This window comes from Struthio camelus, chromosome 17 (genome assembly GCF_040807025.1).
Source record: "Struthio camelus isolate bStrCam1 chromosome 17, bStrCam1.hap1, whole genome shotgun sequence".
In the NCBI taxonomy this organism is placed as follows: domain Eukaryota; kingdom Metazoa; phylum Chordata; class Aves; order Struthioniformes; family Struthionidae; genus Struthio; species Struthio camelus.
The window spans coordinates 6,660,665-6,679,415 of NC_090958.1; the positions used below are offsets into that span (position 1 = coordinate 6,660,665).

The 18,751-nt window shown below is 45.1% G+C and overlaps 1 protein-coding gene across 1 annotated transcript in view; it reads left to right on the top strand.

Moving 5' to 3' along the window:
* TBX5 (T-box transcription factor 5) overlaps nt 1-16,212 on the top strand; it is a 39,729-nt gene extending 23,517 nt beyond the window's left edge. The window contains exons 8-9 of the mRNA XM_068911004.1: nt 6,761-6,987; nt 15,560-16,212. Coding sequence (XP_068767105.1) covers nt 6,761-6,987; nt 15,560-16,143 — 811 coding nt within the window. The 3' untranslated portion in view covers nt 16,144-16,212. The remainder of the gene's footprint in view (nt 1-6,760; nt 6,988-15,559) is intronic.
* Nucleotides 16,213-18,751: the final 2,539 nt, after the last annotated feature.

The following is an 18,751-nucleotide window of genomic DNA, read 5'->3' on the forward strand; positions in this document are numbered from 1 at the left end:
CATATATATATATATATATAAATTATATATATATAAAATTAATTATATATATAAGATAAAGAACCATTCAGGATCGAGTATATCTTTGACGTATAACCTACCTTTGTGGTTTTATATATGTTTCATATATAAATACACATTAAAATGTAATTATAATTTCTCTATATAAATGTGTATGTATGTGTGCGTCTATATAGTGAAGTTGTTTTCCTAATGACAGACCCATTCCCTAGCTGGCATATATTGGTATTTCTAGTCTGACTTCAATGGAATGATGTCTGTTTACGCCCTTGGAGAACCTGGCTGGATATATTTTTAGCGCAGTTGCTTCACTGTAGACAAAAGGTAGCTGGAAAAAGCACACTTTAAAAAAAAAAAAAAGTGCACAGCATTTTGTACCAGAAACTGGTGACCTAACATTCATCAGGTCACTGATCATCTCATTAGGGAATGCAGCCATGGAAGGAATGAACTTAGCATGCTGAGGAAAGCCTAGGCATCTTTATGTTTTCTTTATTTAAAGCTCAAAAGTTTCTTTATTTCCTGTGTTGGATTATTGGAGAGGCACATTTCATACTTAATAGCAGATCTAAGAGAAACAAACCCCACCAGACAAGGCTGAGAGATGGCATTGACCTAGCTGGGCACAGGAGCTGCCTGGTAGGTTCCTCGTTTTCAGGAAAGCTGCCCCACCCATGGTCAAAAACCCCCAACACGCACACATACCTCGGAGCAGGCTCAGGGGCCTGACCCTGGGTGAAGGCACACTTCCGGCATTAATCCTTCAGGTCCTGACACATTCACCAGAGCCTGGATTAGAGGGGAGTAGATACATGGTGGCTGTCTAGAAGATCAGACAGATCATTCTAGATGCCGTCTAGAAGTATCATCTGCAGGCTGAGATGGTTGTCCCAGCCTCTCTGTAGAAAGTGGAGAGCGATGGACACTTTTGGCAAGCAAAACTGCTTTCTTTGAGAAAGTAGTTCATCACACCTGTGTTAGGGTGGGAAGAATAACCCCCTGCCTGCCTCTCTTCATCTGCAGAAGAGGTGTGAATGATTTGCTTAAATAGATGACTAGCTTTTAAACAGCTAAAATTAGATAAATCCCATCTGAAGCAAAGGAATTCTCACCTGGCCTGCTCTGATAGTCTCTTTGCACCTCTAGCCTGCCAGAGGATCCCAGCACAGTAGGGAAACCAGTCTGCTGGGTCCAAAATTAAATCACTCAACTCAGGCCAGGTCCTGCAGTGGGGTGCAGTAGAAGTAGGCTTAGGTGACTCTGGAGTCTTGGCTTGATGATTCATTTGTTGAACACCTATCCTTTGGCAAATGGTAGGGACTAAAGGAAAGAAAGACAACTTTCAGAGCCAACGGTGAGCGAAGAGCTGGGTCTTGGGTTTCCCTCCACCTCTGCACGCCTCTGTGTGCTCCGGCCGAGCAAGAGCAACACATTAGCTCAAATATCCTCCGGAGGTAGGAGCTTTGCAGGGCGGACATGGATGTGTTTGCAAGTATGCCCCTTTCTCTTTTGCAAGGCTGCGTTGGTTGGTTTGTTTTTTCTTCTCCATTTTCTCAGAAGAAAAGTTAATAGGTCTATCCAGGTAGAAAACTTTGTTCAGGAGTGTTATTAAGCCTTTCAGCAGCAGATGATTTCATTCAAAAAGAACAGACGCAAACTCCGGAGAGATCCAAATACCAGTGAACACAGACCTCTGATACATGTTCATCCTCCATTCCTTCCCAGGGTACCCGGGACCTCTTAAGCAGTTTCTTTGAAAGGACGTGTGCCCTTCGAGAATATACTTTTTAACATGTTAGAGGAAAATGTGTGTAGGGATGTGAGTTATACTGCATCTGTATCCTGTGGTCTAGCTGAAATTCAAAACCATAAATCAGGTAAAAATTATGTAGCTGTGATGCGGGAAATTTTAGGCAAAATGTTCTTCTCAGATCTCTTGCCCCGCTGTCTTGTAAGAATTCCTTTTGTCTCTGCTTAGGCCTTTTGTCTGTGCCAAGGCGGATTTGGTGTGGAGAGCAAGAGCAAAATACTCAGCAGAAATCTACAGAGGGTGAAGTTTACGCAGAGAGATGATGAGATCTGCATTGTAGATGCCAGCGTAGGACTTCACCCTTAGAATTCCCCATGCATGACAGTCAATGGAGTTGTACTAATAAAGCACAGCTATTGAGTGATTGGAGGGGGGTTGCATGCAAGTTACAGCTTTTATTTTTTTTATTTGTGACTGCCAAAAGACAGCAGGGGAGAAATGTTTGTGGGTCTAGGTCTAGAGAACTGTGAAAGAGCAATTCTGTTAAATGCTTTTACTAATTTTTGCTAATCATCTGTAACTCCCATTGTCTTCAGCTGTTAATACAGGTGCTTAAGAGCTTCTGAAAATTAGGCCCTAGATACTGTTCAATCAAACTAATGCAGTTAGTCCTTGAAGGTCTATATTGGGAAAGCTCTTGAGCGGGAAGATAATTGCAAGAAAGGGTGGCTCTTAGCTCCCTTAATGGGTATTTTTCAAGGTGTCACAAAGATCTAGAATGATGCCCTCAATCGAAAAAGAGAAGCAGTGTAGGTTTGACATTATGTATATGTTTTCTTTGTCAAAGATCATGAGCCACAGTTTGCTGTCTTTGGCATTAATCCACAGTAATCTTCCTGGCTCCAACAGAATTATTGCAAATTTTTGCCAGTGTAACTGAGAACAGAATCTGGGCCAGACCCAAAGGATATAAAGTTAGTACCATGATTCAGAACTGGCATAATGGAGAAGATGGTGTATGTTTGGGTGCCAGTAAAATAAATGGATCAGACTCCCCAAGGTCATCTATTCTGGCATGCTGACATACTGTTGGGCAGATAGACCTATTCTAATTAATGCAAGCAGGTCTCAGTCCACTGCAAATGACCTTGCTCTCATTGCATCTTCTCATTGCATCTTTTCATCCATTTTCATTTCCCACGTTCTGTTGCTGAAATTTCCCAAGAGCCACATGCTGTCTGAAACATTTTCAATATGAGATTTCGAGTTTCCTCGTCAAAGCCCCAGTGGAAACTGTAGGCTTGAACTACATTCTATAAATTTTGATGGAATTCAGATGAAATCCAAAATAAGGCTCTACAGATTTCACTGGAGGGTATCCACAGCTCTTTAAAAGTGAGAGAGTCGGCTCAAGAGACACAGGCTGGCTGTAATTTCCTCCACTGCTCCTTCTTCTGAGGGATCTGTCCAGCGGGAACTGATCTGCAGAAGTTCAGCCCAGCATCAATGCAGACTGATGCTGCCTCTGTTGGACCACATCCATTTTCTGTCTCCTCTCACACTTCTCTTACTCCAAATACAGGCAGCAGTACACGTTTGTAGGAGTCTAGCTTTTTACTTGCCTGATGATGATAGGCCTAGATCTCGAGCAGTTTCACTGCTAGTTATTGGATTCATTGTAATGATCTGTCTTTGGGCTGCACTGTTCACAGAAGTTATGGGAGCCCTGGTTGTTAACATACCATGCATGCATCCAGCCCAGTGTTATTGGACCCCGTCACATGCTGGCAAGAAGATTAGGACATTTGATGGACTGGGGTAATATATTGCTGTGAGGTCTCCTGTGTTTCTCAGTGGACACTTTGACTTCTTTTCCTAGACATTCAGTCTAGGGTATTATTTTCTGTGGGGTTGGCCTGCAGGCCTCATGCAGAGAGAGCTTATATTTGATCTGAAGTAAGACTGAAGGAAGTACTCCAAAGTTTCTCTCCCACCAAGTCCTCTCAGGTTGTAGATTATCCAGTTCAGTCTCTCCAGATAGTCTCCTGAGAGTGTTTCATTGTTATTACAGTCTGCTGGAAATAAGATGAAACAAATGCACATGGACAACTGACAACTGTTTTCTGGTTTATTTTTTTTCCTGGGAGATGGTATATTTATTCTAGTCACTTTTTTTCTCTTCCTCTTTCTATACCTTTTGTGGCTGACTTCCATTTCTTTCCCACTCCCTAGTCTCAGCAGGAAGGACAACAGCTGGTGGCCTGGGAAATATAAAATTAAATGCCTTTGAGTCATGTTTGCGCATTTGGAATTAGGGTCTGGTTCTGCACCAGAGTCTCCATCGGTGCTGAGTGGATGGAGGGGACAGGACTGAGAGGGTGGCAAACATATATCCTAACTGTTTATGTGCGGTGACTGACAAGGGAAGAGTTAAAATCTTGTGATATTTTGGAAAGAGTGGAGGGGAATCACTGTGTTTGGCCACTTTTCCCATCCCTGACTGATGTACTGTAGTTCAGATTTTACCAGACTAGGAATTACCATTGGAAACAAGATCTAGACAGTGCCCAGCTTAGGTGCTTCAAATGATGCTATGAGATCACAATAGCAGCTAACTATGGGGAAATCCTCTTCCATATCATGCCTCGTCTTGGCCTCAGAGAGACATCGATTTGATCCTTGGGGCCTGACATGTAATAGCTCTTCTGAAGTCTTCTTGCCATGAGCTACAGTAACTCTGGAGAGCATTGATGTATGTTGCTTTGTTGCAAGAATATCAGAAGCACCTTCTAAAACCATTTGTCTAGGGCTGGTAGGGATTTGATCTTTCAGCCCAGAGGGTTCCTGATTGTAATTTATGGACCTTTGAAGAGATTTTTAACAAGATTATTGCTTGCAGGCTGCATGTACTATGCATTGGCTTGTACATTAGGAAACTTCAAGTCTGCACATGGAAAAGTTAAAAATTACTCCTTACAATGTAGTGGTAAGCATGAAAGTGGACTAGATGCTGTTTTGTGATGACCTAGATTTATTCTTTTTCCACAAGTTTTTATTATTTTGCAAGGCCAGTGATGTTTCCAGCTCTGAGATTACAAACCCTTCTTGAACTCTCTCCTTTGAATCTCTTGGTAGATATGAATTTGTGGCATAAGTAATCTTACAGAGCCGTGAAAAGTGATCTCATAGAGCTCCATAGTCTGTCATTGGCTGGGAAGGGAGAACATGTCGTAAGCTGTAACAATTTGCTCATTACACCTGCTAGATGTCTGATTCCAGTGGAAGTGCTGAGGAAATGCAGGAAGAAGTCACTTGTAAGGCCTTCTTTGTAGGACTAGGGCTGTATGATGAACTCTAAAGAGGAGTGTGCATACTACTAGGGAACAGCCATGCAGATACCAGTGTCTGATCCTACGATCTGGGAAAAAATCTAACCAAATGGGAATTCGAACTTCAGTCAAGATTTCAAGACTGAGTCCCTTCAGTGCAGAGTTGAACTTCATCCCAAATTATCTACTTTTCCAAGATTTCTTTCCCCAAACTTTTTTTTTTTTTTCCTACTCCCATATAGGACAGCTTATGGCTTTTCTGTGGTGCAAGGACTCTGGGTTCTTGGTGGGAACGCAGCATCTGACCAATGTAAGGTGACTTGTAGCACTGTCTTGTATTCTCCATCTCCTGCTGGCAGACCCTGTTGGTCTCTACACAGGAGAACACTGTGGCATCAGGCTCGTCTTTCCAAGGGAGTTCTGAGTTGCTACAGTGACAGGTCCTCTCTAATGAGCTTAATCAGATAGATTCAGGACTCCCTCCTGAATGTGTATAGGGCCAGGCAAGCTGGTTCAAGGGGAGGTTTAAGGATCTATTCTTGCTCCAGCATACAAGCCTTGGACAGGTGAGTAAGGTACCTGAAAGGCAGCTTGGTCCAATGATTTTAACTTCAAAGACGAAAGCTTATGTTGTAAACTGGGCTCTGGTTCTTGGCTGCTCTCAGCCTGATACCTCGTGACACTTCCCCAAGGTGCTGCGGTGCTACCTGCTCTTAACGCATTTTAGAAAGTCTTTGGGTTCAGCGAGTGCTCTGCTGACTTAGATGGCACAGGAGGAGGCTCACATCTCCTCTGGGGCCTCCGTGTTACCAAACAGGAGACCCAGAACTCAGCCTCAGTTTTGCTTCCCGCAGAACAGGAATAATCTTGGCCAGCCACGTTGCTGATGTATTCAAGAGGTGTATATGAAGAGTATGGCAGGATCTAGTAGGAGAGGGGATTTCCAGGCAGTATTGGCAAAGTACCCCTACTTCAAACCAGATTTCAGAGCAAGGAAGCAAACTAGACTTTCCATCAGTTCTCACCCTCCTAGCCTAGCTCCAATGAGACAAGTGGCTCTGGCATGCATGAGGTCTTGGTGGTTTATTTATTTCTTTTCTCTGAGCACTTCAGAATGGTACTTGTTCTCTGGTCCAGTGATCCCCATCTGAGGACAGCCAGGCTGGCAGAGGCTGGGGAAAAGGCATGGGGACAACTACCACGAGGGGAAAAAGCAAACCTAAGTATTTAATTCATCTCCAAGTCAGCTTGTTTTCCTGTAAGCAACTTGGCAGAAATGAGTGGGTTTTTGTTTGTTTTTTTGTTTTGTTTTTTACACACATACACATATGTAAGTAGCATATAACTTATAAAAACTGTCATGAAATGTAAATATAAATGTTTTATACTTCTCTGTAACTACATATGTCTATTCTATGTATGTGTATAAAATAGCTGTCTTAGTGGAAGAGGCAGAAATCTAAAGAGAAAGATACTTAAAGGAAAGTAAAATAGGAGTGAGCACTGTAGCAATGAAGTGTGACAGGGCTGCAGTCTCCTGGGTAGATGGCTCTGCTTCCCTGAAAGTCTAAATAAACACCATGACACTAATGTGCTGCTTTCATTTATTAATTCATTGGTCTATTTATTAATTAATTGCTTTTCTGCCTTGTTTTTTCAGTAAAGAGTACCCGGTTGTTCCCAGGAGCACAGTGAGACAAAAAGTGTCCTCAAATCACAGCCCGTTCAGCGGTGAGACCAGGGTCCTTTCCGCCTCCTCCAACTTGGGGTCCCAGTATCAATGCGAGAACGGGGTGTCGAGTACCTCCCAGGACCTGTTACCGCCTGCCAACCCGTACCCGATCTCCCAGGAGCACAGCCAGATCTACCACTGCACCAAGAGAAAAGGTCAGGCCTTGGCGGCTCCCTGCTCTGCTCCCGCTATATGGCTTTCCCGTTCTGAACATGATTGTCAGTGTTATTTTGTGTTGTTTTCCCTTGCCCGTGGGCTTGACTGCACCAGCCTGCTTTATTGTGGCACCATTTAAGATGAGGGCTGTGCACTGGAAGTGGGTAGCTCCCCAGAGCTGGGCTGGAAAACTGGTCTCACTAGTGTTAGCTTAAAACCATTTTCCTTCTGCTGGTCTAGCAGTGAGCTGTTTGGAGGGGTGGCAGCACCTTTTACCCAAGTTGAATCCACATTCAGGAAGATAACTGGTGCCAGAGATAAAGATGACTTATCTGTCTCCATAGTCCCTCAGACATGGTTAATCTGCAAGTGTAGATACCTTGACAGCTTGGATTTTGCACGGTTTTTGACTCTGAGTCTCACAGATGGGAGATATTTGTCCAAATGCAGAAAGCAATTCCATTTAAATGCTTGGTCTAATGAATGGGGCATGGGATTGAAAAATCTCGATATCAGTGATCGTTCTGCTCTGGTGTGAGTGACCTGCTTTGATAGAGCTTGAGGGCTCAAACTGTGAGTGCTTTACTCTGCCTGATCAGCAGTTCCTGGCACGATGAGCCCCACAGTATCGATGGGATAATTGCTCTCAGGCAGGAGCGAACAGCTTGCAGTCTCTCCCTTCTTCTCTCAAAGCAGTGGGGATGCCCACATACACAAACATGTATAGAACTGGGATAGAAAAAGCCTCAGATCAACCCCACCCCAGAGACCCAGAAGAAAATAGGGAATTTGCAGGGCAGAGTGCAACCATACAGGGTAAGAAGGAGAACTTGCACAGCCTACCACTGTTCCCCTTTCTCAGGATTTGGAATATGTGTTGTACGGGAAATGATTAAGAGGAATTGGTCGGCACCATGGCATTTGGATGCACCAAGAATTGCTAAAGCTCAGGTAGCTTCTCCTTGCAGCAGATCCCTTCCTGCTTCCCCACACAACCCTGTCAGTCAGCTATATGGCATTATTTTTGTAATGTAACCCCTGGGGTGTTGTCGTATGCAGTACAGACATACAATATAAGGCAGTGGTTGATGGGGAGGGCTGGCAGTCCCATCCAGATGAAGCAGGAGGGCTAAGAGAAATGTGAGTCTCACATCCTCAGTGAATCCTCTGAATGCTGCTTCATCATGTGTGCGTGCATGTGATCAGAGGACTCACTGAGGATGTATATGTACATATAGAGTCATGAAAAAAAAAACAGTTGAGAAATCTTAATATTTTCCTGATGCGAAACCAAATCGAATAGTGTAAAATAGAGGCATCATTTTCTAACCCCTGCAATTGGCTGGATCCCTTGCACTCATAGAGGTGTACCAAAACTGATTGGAAATTGTGATGCTAGACTTGAGTTAGCTCCAAGGTTGGGAATGAGGAGCAGCAGTGGCCTCCCAGAGCGTCCCATAAGGTTGGAGGTGGGTTGTGTTATTCTCCTACCCCCACGGTGCTGTGTGAATGTGGGTGTGAGCTGCAGGGACATGTCTGGATTGCTACAAAGCCCCACTGTTAGTGATGGGAAAGCAGGTCACGTTCACCCTTGGCGTCCCTCAGCCTGAAATCCGGCCTCAGTGCCCCTTTGCCCTAGGAGCTGAGCTTTCACCAGTCCTCTTCCCCTTTGCAAAAACTAAGCAAAACAAGCTAGCTCGAATGCCAATAAACGCTTTGGACAATCTGTGGCTGCTGTGTGTCCCCGCACCGCAGGGCAATTCATCATTTGCCTCCACATTGTAAAGCGATAAGGAATCAACAGAGGTTTCCTTCCAGTTTTGGGATTCCCGCTAAGTGGTGTCTCCATGGGTGGTTTCCCTCAATCCCCCAATTATCTCACTTCCTCTTATTGTCACAGAAGAGACGACTATCTGCCCTGTAATAAGCTCCCCAGCCCCTTTTGGCCTGTATGGTCCTTGCAAAAGTGCAGGAGACTGGCAAAGAGTCCTTGTCTGTACTGCTGATGGCCCCTCATTATCTCCACGATGGCTTGAGTGGCACAAGCAGTTAAGGGCCTTTTATCAAAGCCGCCAAATGCTTTAATCAAAGAGAAGCAGTGTCCTGTCTGATACTACCGGCTTCTTCCGTGAAGCTGTACGTCTCAGGAGCCTGAGTCTCTGCTTTCCTTGTTGAGCTTTTTCCCTCCCCATGCATCTAGTAAATCCAAAACAGCCACCAGAGCTTAAAGAAAAGAAACACAAAGTTAATAGGAAACAGAGAGCCAATATAAGCTGCCAAGAAGCTCTTTGCAAAGTGAAATTAATTTAAAAAAAAAAAAGTAACTAGAGATGAGCAGTTTGGTTCAGATAAATCAGAATGTGATCCAAGGTTTCATCTCAAACTCAGACTGAGCATGGCACTTTCTTCTAGCACTGAACAAGAATCTTTATTAGACTAGGGAAAATAATCTTACCCATAACATTCCTCTTTTTCCTCCTCTTCTTTTCGAGTCTCTCCTTTTTTCAGTGAAATATTAAGCTTTTCCTCACACCTCTCCTACTTTCCTACTTTAAGCTTTTTCTGCGTAATTTCTAACAAGTCTGACAATCTAACAAAGCAATGAAAATAACAGTGTGTTCGCTCTTGATACATATCTGACCTTTTCCTGGCTTGGAAATTTGATTGATTTCCTTGGATCATTAGCTCCCCAAACATATTGACTCTGCTTCAGTTTAGGATTTGTCTTGAGCGGATTATTTCCTTTCTGCAAGGCTGTGGGTATGGACAAGTGCTCACAGGGGCAGAAGGTAGTTTGACTGGATTCCAGAGCAGCTGTTGTCTTTACTTGCTGTAAAAAATACCGCCACTGATTTCTATGATAGACTCTCAGATACTGCTTCTTCCAGCTGTGGCAGCTTGTGGTATTTCTCCATATTACTTTTAATCAGGAGGGAAAGTCTTGTTTTAGGCTTGGTTAAGAGGTCTGTATTCTAGTAACTGAAAGCCTTAGCCTTAACCTTAAGGTTAATTAAGGTTAATTAATTAAAGGCTTAATAAGCCTTAACCTTATTCAAACTCTTCTATTTTCTTAGTGGCTCAAGAAAAGATATAGCTTTGTGGGTGACTGTTGTTCTTAGCTGTCAAGTCAAGATGGATTCGCTCTAGAGTTCTGATATGGAAGTTACATTAAGAGTGAGCAGCAGGGCTCTGAGGGGATGTTATCTCTGAAGGCTCCTCTGTGGTTCAGGGAGCTGATCCTCTTCTGGGTAAAGAAAGGAAGGACATGTGCCAGAGCCCCAGATCTGGGAATTCCTGGGGCCTAGGCAGGAGTGTAGGGATGCAGCATTGGGAATAACCCCAGCATGGTGTAATGGGGATTGCTGTTCCCGGCACCCTCTGAACATGTCGTAGGCTGGCAGGCTGGGGAACGGCAGTCCTCAAGGCATGAATTCTCCAGTACCATATCCCAGCTCCATGCAGAGACTGCTTATGGCATTTCATAGAGACTGATCTTGAAAGGATGGATTAACTCCAAAGCTGTATCCTAGCAAGGAGCGGCCTCAGTTCTTGATTTGGATTTTTAGGCTATGGTAAGGTTCAGTTAGTTTTTCCTTTTTTTCTTTTTGTTCTCCACCTCTCCATCTCTCACCTCTGTGCTCTGAGATGCTCTGAAGGACTTTCCAGCAGGCAGCTTGCTTTCTGTCTTTCATTTTAGCCCCACTTCCCAACTACAGCACCAGGGCTTGTTTTCCCTTGTGTTATCCTCTTTCTTAGGGTTCCCGTGAACTAAAAAGTCATCCCTCTAAACCTCTGCTCCCTCCCAGCCTTACACAATCTCAACCACTTGGCAGATTTCTGGGATGCTTGTGATGCTGAACAGGAGGCGACTGGAATAGTCTCTCCCTTGGGACATTATAAAAGTTGTCATGTTGGCACTCTGAGGGAGAAGAGGGAACGTGGCAGAATCCACCGGCTCCAACCAGTGAGGACGGTATCCTTGAGCCACTTAGCTTGGACGTGACCCCATCCATGGGGAAGAATATATCTTTCATCTCCTTCCTGCTTTACTGAAGTTGGTGGCAATTCAGCAATGCCTTTCCCCTTTCTCTTCAAGAACAGGCACTGTTAGGGTAGACAGACCTCTTCATTTGCTGAGCTGATTTCTCCCTATCCCACCTAGCTTTTCTTTGATTTGAAGAAGCTGTAGGACCAGGGCTGAAAAGAAGTCAGATACCCTCCATATGAGGTCTCCCTGGAGGACACGCTGCTCATTCTGCCAGCATTAGGAGATCCAGTGAGGTGTCCACTGCTACACTGCAGCCAGAGATATGTCTGCAGCTTGGGTAGATGCAGCTAAGAAAGGTTGGAGCCCAGAACAAGGTTGCTGCTGTAGCACCAAAAATGAAGCAGAACCTGCCTGCAAGGTAGGGAAATACCCAGGTGGCTGGTGAGCACCCAGCTCTGTGCTGCGCAGTCACATTGCTTGTGGGGCTGTAGTTTCAGCAGCTTCACACAGGCATGCTACTCTCCCATCAGGAGGTGCCTCCTACTCCTCTGCAGGCGGTACTGGCAACTCACTGTCTCTGCAAGAGGCTCCAGCTTTTGGTGCTGGATGTCTCTGCCTCACAACCATTTCTGTCACTTTTGCTAAGCATAACTAGGATAGCCGTAACACATCTTAGGTTTCACATCCTAGGAAGCAGGTCTTGTTTACTCTTTAAGGAAGCACATTTTGATCAGATTGGCCTTTTTCTTTTCTTCTTCGACAACCCTTGTCAGCTTTGCACATGGCAATTGGCTATTCAGGCTGATGCTACATTCATGTTAGAAACTACAATGGGTAAAGCAGCAATGTTAATGATAATAATCCATTGTGCCTCCCTCAAAATGTCAAGATGAATGTACTGTTATATCTTTGAAGTGTGGGCAAGTTTTAAAAACCAAAACAATTGGTTCCCGTTCTTCATTGTATTTGGTCTCAGGGAGCTGATTGTCACAAACTGGAAAGAGCTCCCCTGATTTATACCAGGGAAAGAGGTGGGCCCACTGTACCCTGCAGCCCAGAGATTTTACATGTTTGCATTTCATTCTGGATGGGCCTGATTTTGGAACTGGGAAAATTCCATTTAAAAAGCCATTTGTATGGTATTTAAAATGCAGCTGGAAGTAGTAAATACCGGAAATCTTGGAACAGCTTATGTTCTTGCTCAAGCTCCTTCATTAGATAGATCATCAAATTCCTTGTGAGGGAGCCAGTTTCCACCCCATTCTGCAGGCTCCGTTTTCCTTGGACACACTTCGGAGCAGCTTCTCCCAAGTGTTGGCTGCTTCCCTCTGCTTGGCAGAACCTTTCGCTTTTTGAGGTTTATACAGTATCGAGGGGCTCGTCACAAGAGCTGATTGCTATCCTTTGCTTCCAAGAATAGCAATGAAAGTGGAGAATGGTGGGCATCTCCCAGAGGGGTCCAGCACCTCCTAGGGCTCAGTGCCAAGAAAAAAAAAGGAAAATGAAATGCTATCAGGGAACCAACATCAAGAAACAAACCCAGATTGGACCAGATGATTCTCTGCTATATCTATCGTATGCTGAGGTGGTGAGAGGAAGAGGATTATGGCCTTAGGATGCGCTGACCAGGCTCAGAGCAGATGAGGATGACTCCAAACTGTGCAAAACGGAAAAGCCTCCTTAAGGGGCTTTTTTTCCAGTAGGACAATACAAGAGAGCTGTTTGACTTGTGTCCCTTTTGCCATTCTCTTGCCTGAAGATGTTTCCTGCCCACCCCCAGATCTGCCATGTGCGCTGTGGGAATGAACTTCACCTGCTCTGCTCTGGCTCTGGTCTCCTCTGTGAAGAGTCGTGGCGAAATGTCAGCTCCGACTGGGGAGTCTGGACCACTGTAAATTCATCAGCTGATACCAGCTGAGGATGTCTGGTCTGCTTCACCCCATTTAACTTTGAGATGGTCTGTTCTCTTCTCTCTTGAGAACTTCTTGAGGTTACATAGATAGAAAAAGCATGAGGAAAGGGGGCCAGAAGGTAGGCAGGAACAGCTAGGGTGAGCTGCAGTCCCTCATTATCCACTGTGTTCTCTTTGGAGGTGGGTGTAACATCTTTAAATCTCTTATGGTCTGGACTGGCAGTGCCCGTCCCATATATGACATAAATGAGCTTGGATCTAGAGAGGCTGCTAGAGCAATCATTGGAGTTTACAGAAGAGGAGAAGGCACCTATTATGTTTTCACTGAAATGCTAGTTGTTACGTTTTTTCTTTCTCCACCTGTGATTAATTCTGGAAGAGGGTCTGTAACTCACTGCCTGGCTGTGCTGTGGCAGGGAGCAAAACTTCTGGACTAAATGGAAAAATCCACAACCTCAGGTTTTAAGTCAGGCACATTTCTGCACAATGGAAAAACACAGAGTTTGACTGTTTTGTGCTGTATATTTAAAAATAAAATAAAATAAACAGTCAAACCCCAAGCCAATGACTTCTAATGCCAACAGAGTAATGCAGTTTAACGCTGAAAACTTTATTAGCAGAACAATGCTTCATTTTACAAGACATAGTTTTTCCACCCTAGTGTTCTTATTACTCAGTGGTGGGTTAGGGGTCCAAAACCTTTAAGCTGTGTGCAAAAGCTAGAACTCAGGCTATTATTCTGGATGCACCTCCTGTTACAGATCCATGTTCAGGAAGGAACTGAAACCGGTGCTTCCAGCTCACTGTCGTTCAGGGAACTACGTTTTGCTCACTGCTCCTATAGAACATGAACCTGATTGGGACTGAGGAGTGTTATACACTTTTATGTCCAGCTACTTACCATGTTAGCTATTTTTAAGATGTGATTGCATTGCTCGGTTCTCCTGTCCTACTCTCAGTCTACATTTAAGAGAAGCTGGAGGTGCAGGATAACCGTTGATGATCAGGGTTGTGTGTTGCTGGGACCAGGGAGCCAGGTTTTGCGTTTGCCAGGAAGAAAGCACTGAATCTGATGACAGTTGTCCAGCTGAACTCACAGGCAGCTGCTATTACAGATAAAGCCAGAGGACACCAAGGGGAAAGTCCGCACAGTGGGTATCACAGCACCAGAAGACCTGGCATTTTCCTGGGGTTGTCAGGCCGAGAAGACTAACGATAGCAGCTGCTGCAGCTGTACGCGCTGGACTCAGCAGGCGCCTGAGTGGGAGCGAGGGGTTATTTTACAAGTAGAGTGGGGGCACCTTCCAGGAGAAAGCGCATAGCTGTTTACAGCAAGAAGGGCATGTGCGTGTTTACAAGAAACAAAAAGTGCCTGCGCTACCCATTAGCACCTCCTGGAAGGGAGATGTTGGCACTCGGTAGTTGGACCAGCGCTACAAAAACACCAGTGTTTCTTGGGAGTGCTTCTTTTGGGGCAGAAAGTTTTAGTTCTTTTAGTGGAACTGTTTTTTTTATTATTTATATTTTGGAGGTGAAAATGTTGCGACTCAAAATGTATTAACTGAAACAATTGAAAAGGTGTATTTCTTGCAATATTCTTTCAGATTCTACCATTATTGAAAGGGTGCTGGGTCCCAAGAGGGCTTTAATTTAAGTGGGGTATTTTTCTGCCTGAACCTGAATTTCTGTTCTTACAGCAAAGTTAATCTGGGTCAGAACAAGTTCCCCTTCACTTGCCTTACTGTCCTTAAAATCTCTTGGTGAAGTGCTTGTCCCTGGGAACTTTGCCATCCGTTCCAGCAGAGATGGATTTCACTTGATGACCCTGTGAATGAATAAATAAGTGCATATTCATTTATTCATGTTGTCTCACCCTAGAGATTTCACCTAAATTGTTTATCTCCTTCTCTTGTTGCCTTCGGCTCAGCCAGGGATGCTGCAGGAAACAAAGAGCTCTGCAAGCTGAGCCTTGCTGTTTCTAGCTGTGAGATTTATTTTTCTTTTTCACTACACTTGGCTTCAGCATGCAGCACAAAGCCTTGAGTGAATTTATGTGCCCAGCTCCCTTGGCACAAGTAAAGATTGGGGCTGTAAAACTCCAGATCTGAATATCTCACTGATGCTGTGCCAGGGTGATTTTTATTGCCATCTCCTTTTTATGTCATTTATCATGGAAGTATATCATTATAAAGGCCTTTAATTAACAGCATCAGCTCTGAGGCTCTCTGCTATAAGAGGGGAGCTCCGTTAGGCACGGTGGGTCTACGGGCAGGAGATACTCTTCTGATGAAATTGCTGGCAGCCCAAAGGAGACAAGCAACTCGGTGGTGCGATGGCTTGCGTGGGATTTCATTGAAAAAGCTAAGTCTCAGCATCCCTTCAGCAGCTTTTAGCCTTACTTTTCCTCCCAGAGCTCCTAGCTAATCCCCTCCCTCTCCAGTTCAGCGGACAGGGCCAAATGCTCTGCTTTGTTGCAGCAGGATCAGTTCAGATGGATTCCAGAGGAATGGGTCTGGATTTACGCTGATGTGTCTGAGAGGAGGCTCTGCTTCAGCTCTGTGCAGGCTGTGGCCTTGCTAAAATGAGGATCATACTGACAGATGGCAGAGAGGGAGGTTCAGCTGAGGGCACAGTATTGTTATTTGCTACCAGGATTTTTCTCTCTCAACAGATGAGGAGTGTTCCACCACCGAGCATCCCTACAAGAAGCCCTACATGGAAACTTCTCCGGCAGAAGAGGATCCTTTCTACAGGTCCAGTTACCCCCAGCAGCAGGGACTGAACACTTCATACAGGACTGAATCAGCTCAGCGCCAAGCATGTATGTACGCCAGCTCGGCTCCCCCCACGGACCCCGTGCCCAGCCTAGAAGACATCAGCTGTAACACGTGGCCGAGCGTGCCCTCCTACAGCAGTTGCACAGTGTCTGCCATGCAGCCGATGGACAGGTTACCCTACCAGCATTTCTCTGCCCACTTCACCTCTGGGCCGCTGATGCCCCGTCTCAGCAGCGTGGCCAACCATACCTCCCCCCAAATAGGAGATACCCATAGCATGTTCCAGCACCAAACCTCGGTTTCTCACCAGCCCATCGTGCGGCAGTGTGGACCTCAGACCGGCATCCAGTCCCCCCCCAGCAACTTGCAGCCGGCAGAGTTCCTGTATTCGCACGGAGTGCCTCGAACCCTTTCGCCCCACCAGTACCACTCGGTGCACGGCGTGGGCATGGTGCCAGAGTGGAGCGAGAACAGCTAACAAGGCAGTAAGGAAAGTGCAAGAGGATCAACCATGAAAAATTGAAGAAGGAACAAAAAAAAAAAAAAAGGAAAAGGAAAAATACCCTATTAGTAATAAAAACGAGAGCGTTTTGCAAGACTCCTTTAACTGAATGTTCACCGGTAGCACTCGAGAGACAGAGAGAGAGACGGACGCTGAGCTCATCGGCTGTTTGAAACCACAGATGAAATAGTTCATCGTCCTCAGTGTGACTTGCCCCCCTTTTCTTTTGTCTCAAAAGAAAATCAGCAGATCAACACTCTTCTCCCCCGACACGTTTCCCACAGAATTTGTGTTGCTGCCACAACCCCCCCCATGTCCTCGTCCCTCCCCATCCTCCTGCTCTTCTTGTTTTCGAAGGGACACAAAACTCCTGCTGCCTTTTTCAACACAGTCAGAGTGCTTGAACGAAAACAACTAGGATGTTACTTTTTTGTGGTGTTGATGTTGACAATGTTATATAATAAATAATAATATATATATATATTTTCTTTCAATTTTCTCAAAAAAAAAAAAAAAAAAGACACCAGCCCTTTTTAGCAAGACTTAAAAGGGTGGATTTTGGAGTGGTGTTTTTTTTTTTTTTAAATTAGTATTATCGTTGTTACTTTTCAACAGAAAGAGGTATTATGAACCCACAAATAAGAAAATGTAGGTACCTACCTCGACCAGACATCGTTCCATGAGTGAAATTGCTCACCGCAGCGTGCTATGTTTTGCTGTAAATGCTGCACATGCCCCAAAATGCATCTCGGAAAGCACCAGCCCAGTAAACTCATCTCCTTTCCAATGTGTGTGCTGTAATGCTCTCATTCATCCTTCCTTCGCATCTCTCTGCCTCTCTCTTCCATCAGCTGTCTCTGGCGGAAACTCGGGGTATCTTTCAAACTGGAAAACATCCACAGCTCGTCTCCTGCCAAATTCGTCCCGGCATGAGGACGGCGAGGCTGCGAGCCAGCTGCAAGGGGGAAGAGAGGGAGGGGAGAGGAGATGCAGAGCAAAGGGAAAAAAAAAACGACGTTCCTGAAAATGATGATGACGCTTGTTTGCAATTCCCCAACTTGTGTTTCATCAGTCTTGATTTTTCTTCCTCTCGGAAAAAGGGGAAAAAACAACGAAAAAGGGTACTCGTTTGGGTATGTTGTGAGCCATTACACAAATGTGTTTAAATGGAGCAGAAAATGATGGTGGGAGGATGGGAGTGGGGGAAGCAAGAACAGAAGAAAAAGCAAAAGTGTGTAAGTAAAAATGTCTACTGCAGGAATCTTCAGATGTAAAAATTTACTGGTACTATTTATTTATACACGGGAGTTCAAATAAGTAATAGTATGTCATAAAGCCAGCAAAGCAGCTGATTCAGAGAGGTTTAAATTTTATTGATACTGAAGTTTGCTTTCTTTTCTTCTTCTTTTTTTCCTCTCTAAACTGTGCACACTCTTGCTATATAATTTACATATATTTTTAATTAAAAGTAATTCTAATTAATGAAAGAGGCATACCTGTGTGTCAGCCAATGAGAATGTGGGTGTGAATGCGTGGGAATGCTGGTATGCGTGCAGGAGGAATTATAGTCAGATAGCCAAAGCCATGTAGCTAAGAAAAAAAAAAAACCCTACCTAGCTACTCTTTTCTATTCTTGTGTGCCAATTTATGTCTAATAAATACCACATGCTCTGAAGTGCAAGGGACCTGCCCACCTTTATTTTTGGTTTGCCTTTTTTTTTAATAGTTCTTTCTACTCAATGTCTATAAGTTTGATTTTTTTTTTTTAATTTCCAGTGGATGTCCATCATCACAGTGGGGAAAGCTGTTAGGAAACGACAGGCTGAGCTTGAGTCTGCTGTGTCTAGGGCTGCATGTTTCTTGGCTACAAAACTGCCCCCTGCCCAAAGAAGCTACTGGCACAGCAGTTGGAGGCAGTGTGGAGGTGCTGTAAGCCCAGGTCCACCAAATCCACCTATCCAAATCAGGACACAGAAGGAGATTCACTCTCAGGCTTGTTCCAGATAGTATTGTTTTGCTGGTTTCCCTTTGAGGTAGGCTTCAGAGCTACCTTGGGAATCCACGCAGGTGCTGGCGTGGCACCAGAAAGCCCTCCTGGAGGACGAACTGGCCCAGCTCCTCGGGCAGACAAAGTCCGCAGGGGTGCTCAGGGGGGTGGTACCGCTGTCATGTGGGGCATGGCCCAGCCTCAGCAAAGGAGGGCAGGAGCACCCACGCTTCACAGATTGAAAACGAGATGGAAACTTGGCACTGGAAAAATAAACAGATTGACTGCAAGTGGGCTGCCTCAGAGAGGAATGGTTAGCTGCGGCTGGCAGTTCCCTCCCTGTGGCTGCACGACCATCCGCAGCAGCAGATCGGCCAGGCAGTGGACTAGCTGAGGAAGCGTGTCCAGCCAAGCCCACCTCACGGGCAGCAACTCAGCTGACTGTAGAGCTGCACTGAGAACTTGTGAGCAGCATCCTTAGCTGGCCTCCTATGCTCTGGGAACATAGGGCTGCTTGAAGGGGGCCAGAAGGTGAATAGGATTGGTAGAGCCACTTAGCGAAGGATGCTTCCACCTAGCCGCCCCATGGCAGGCAAG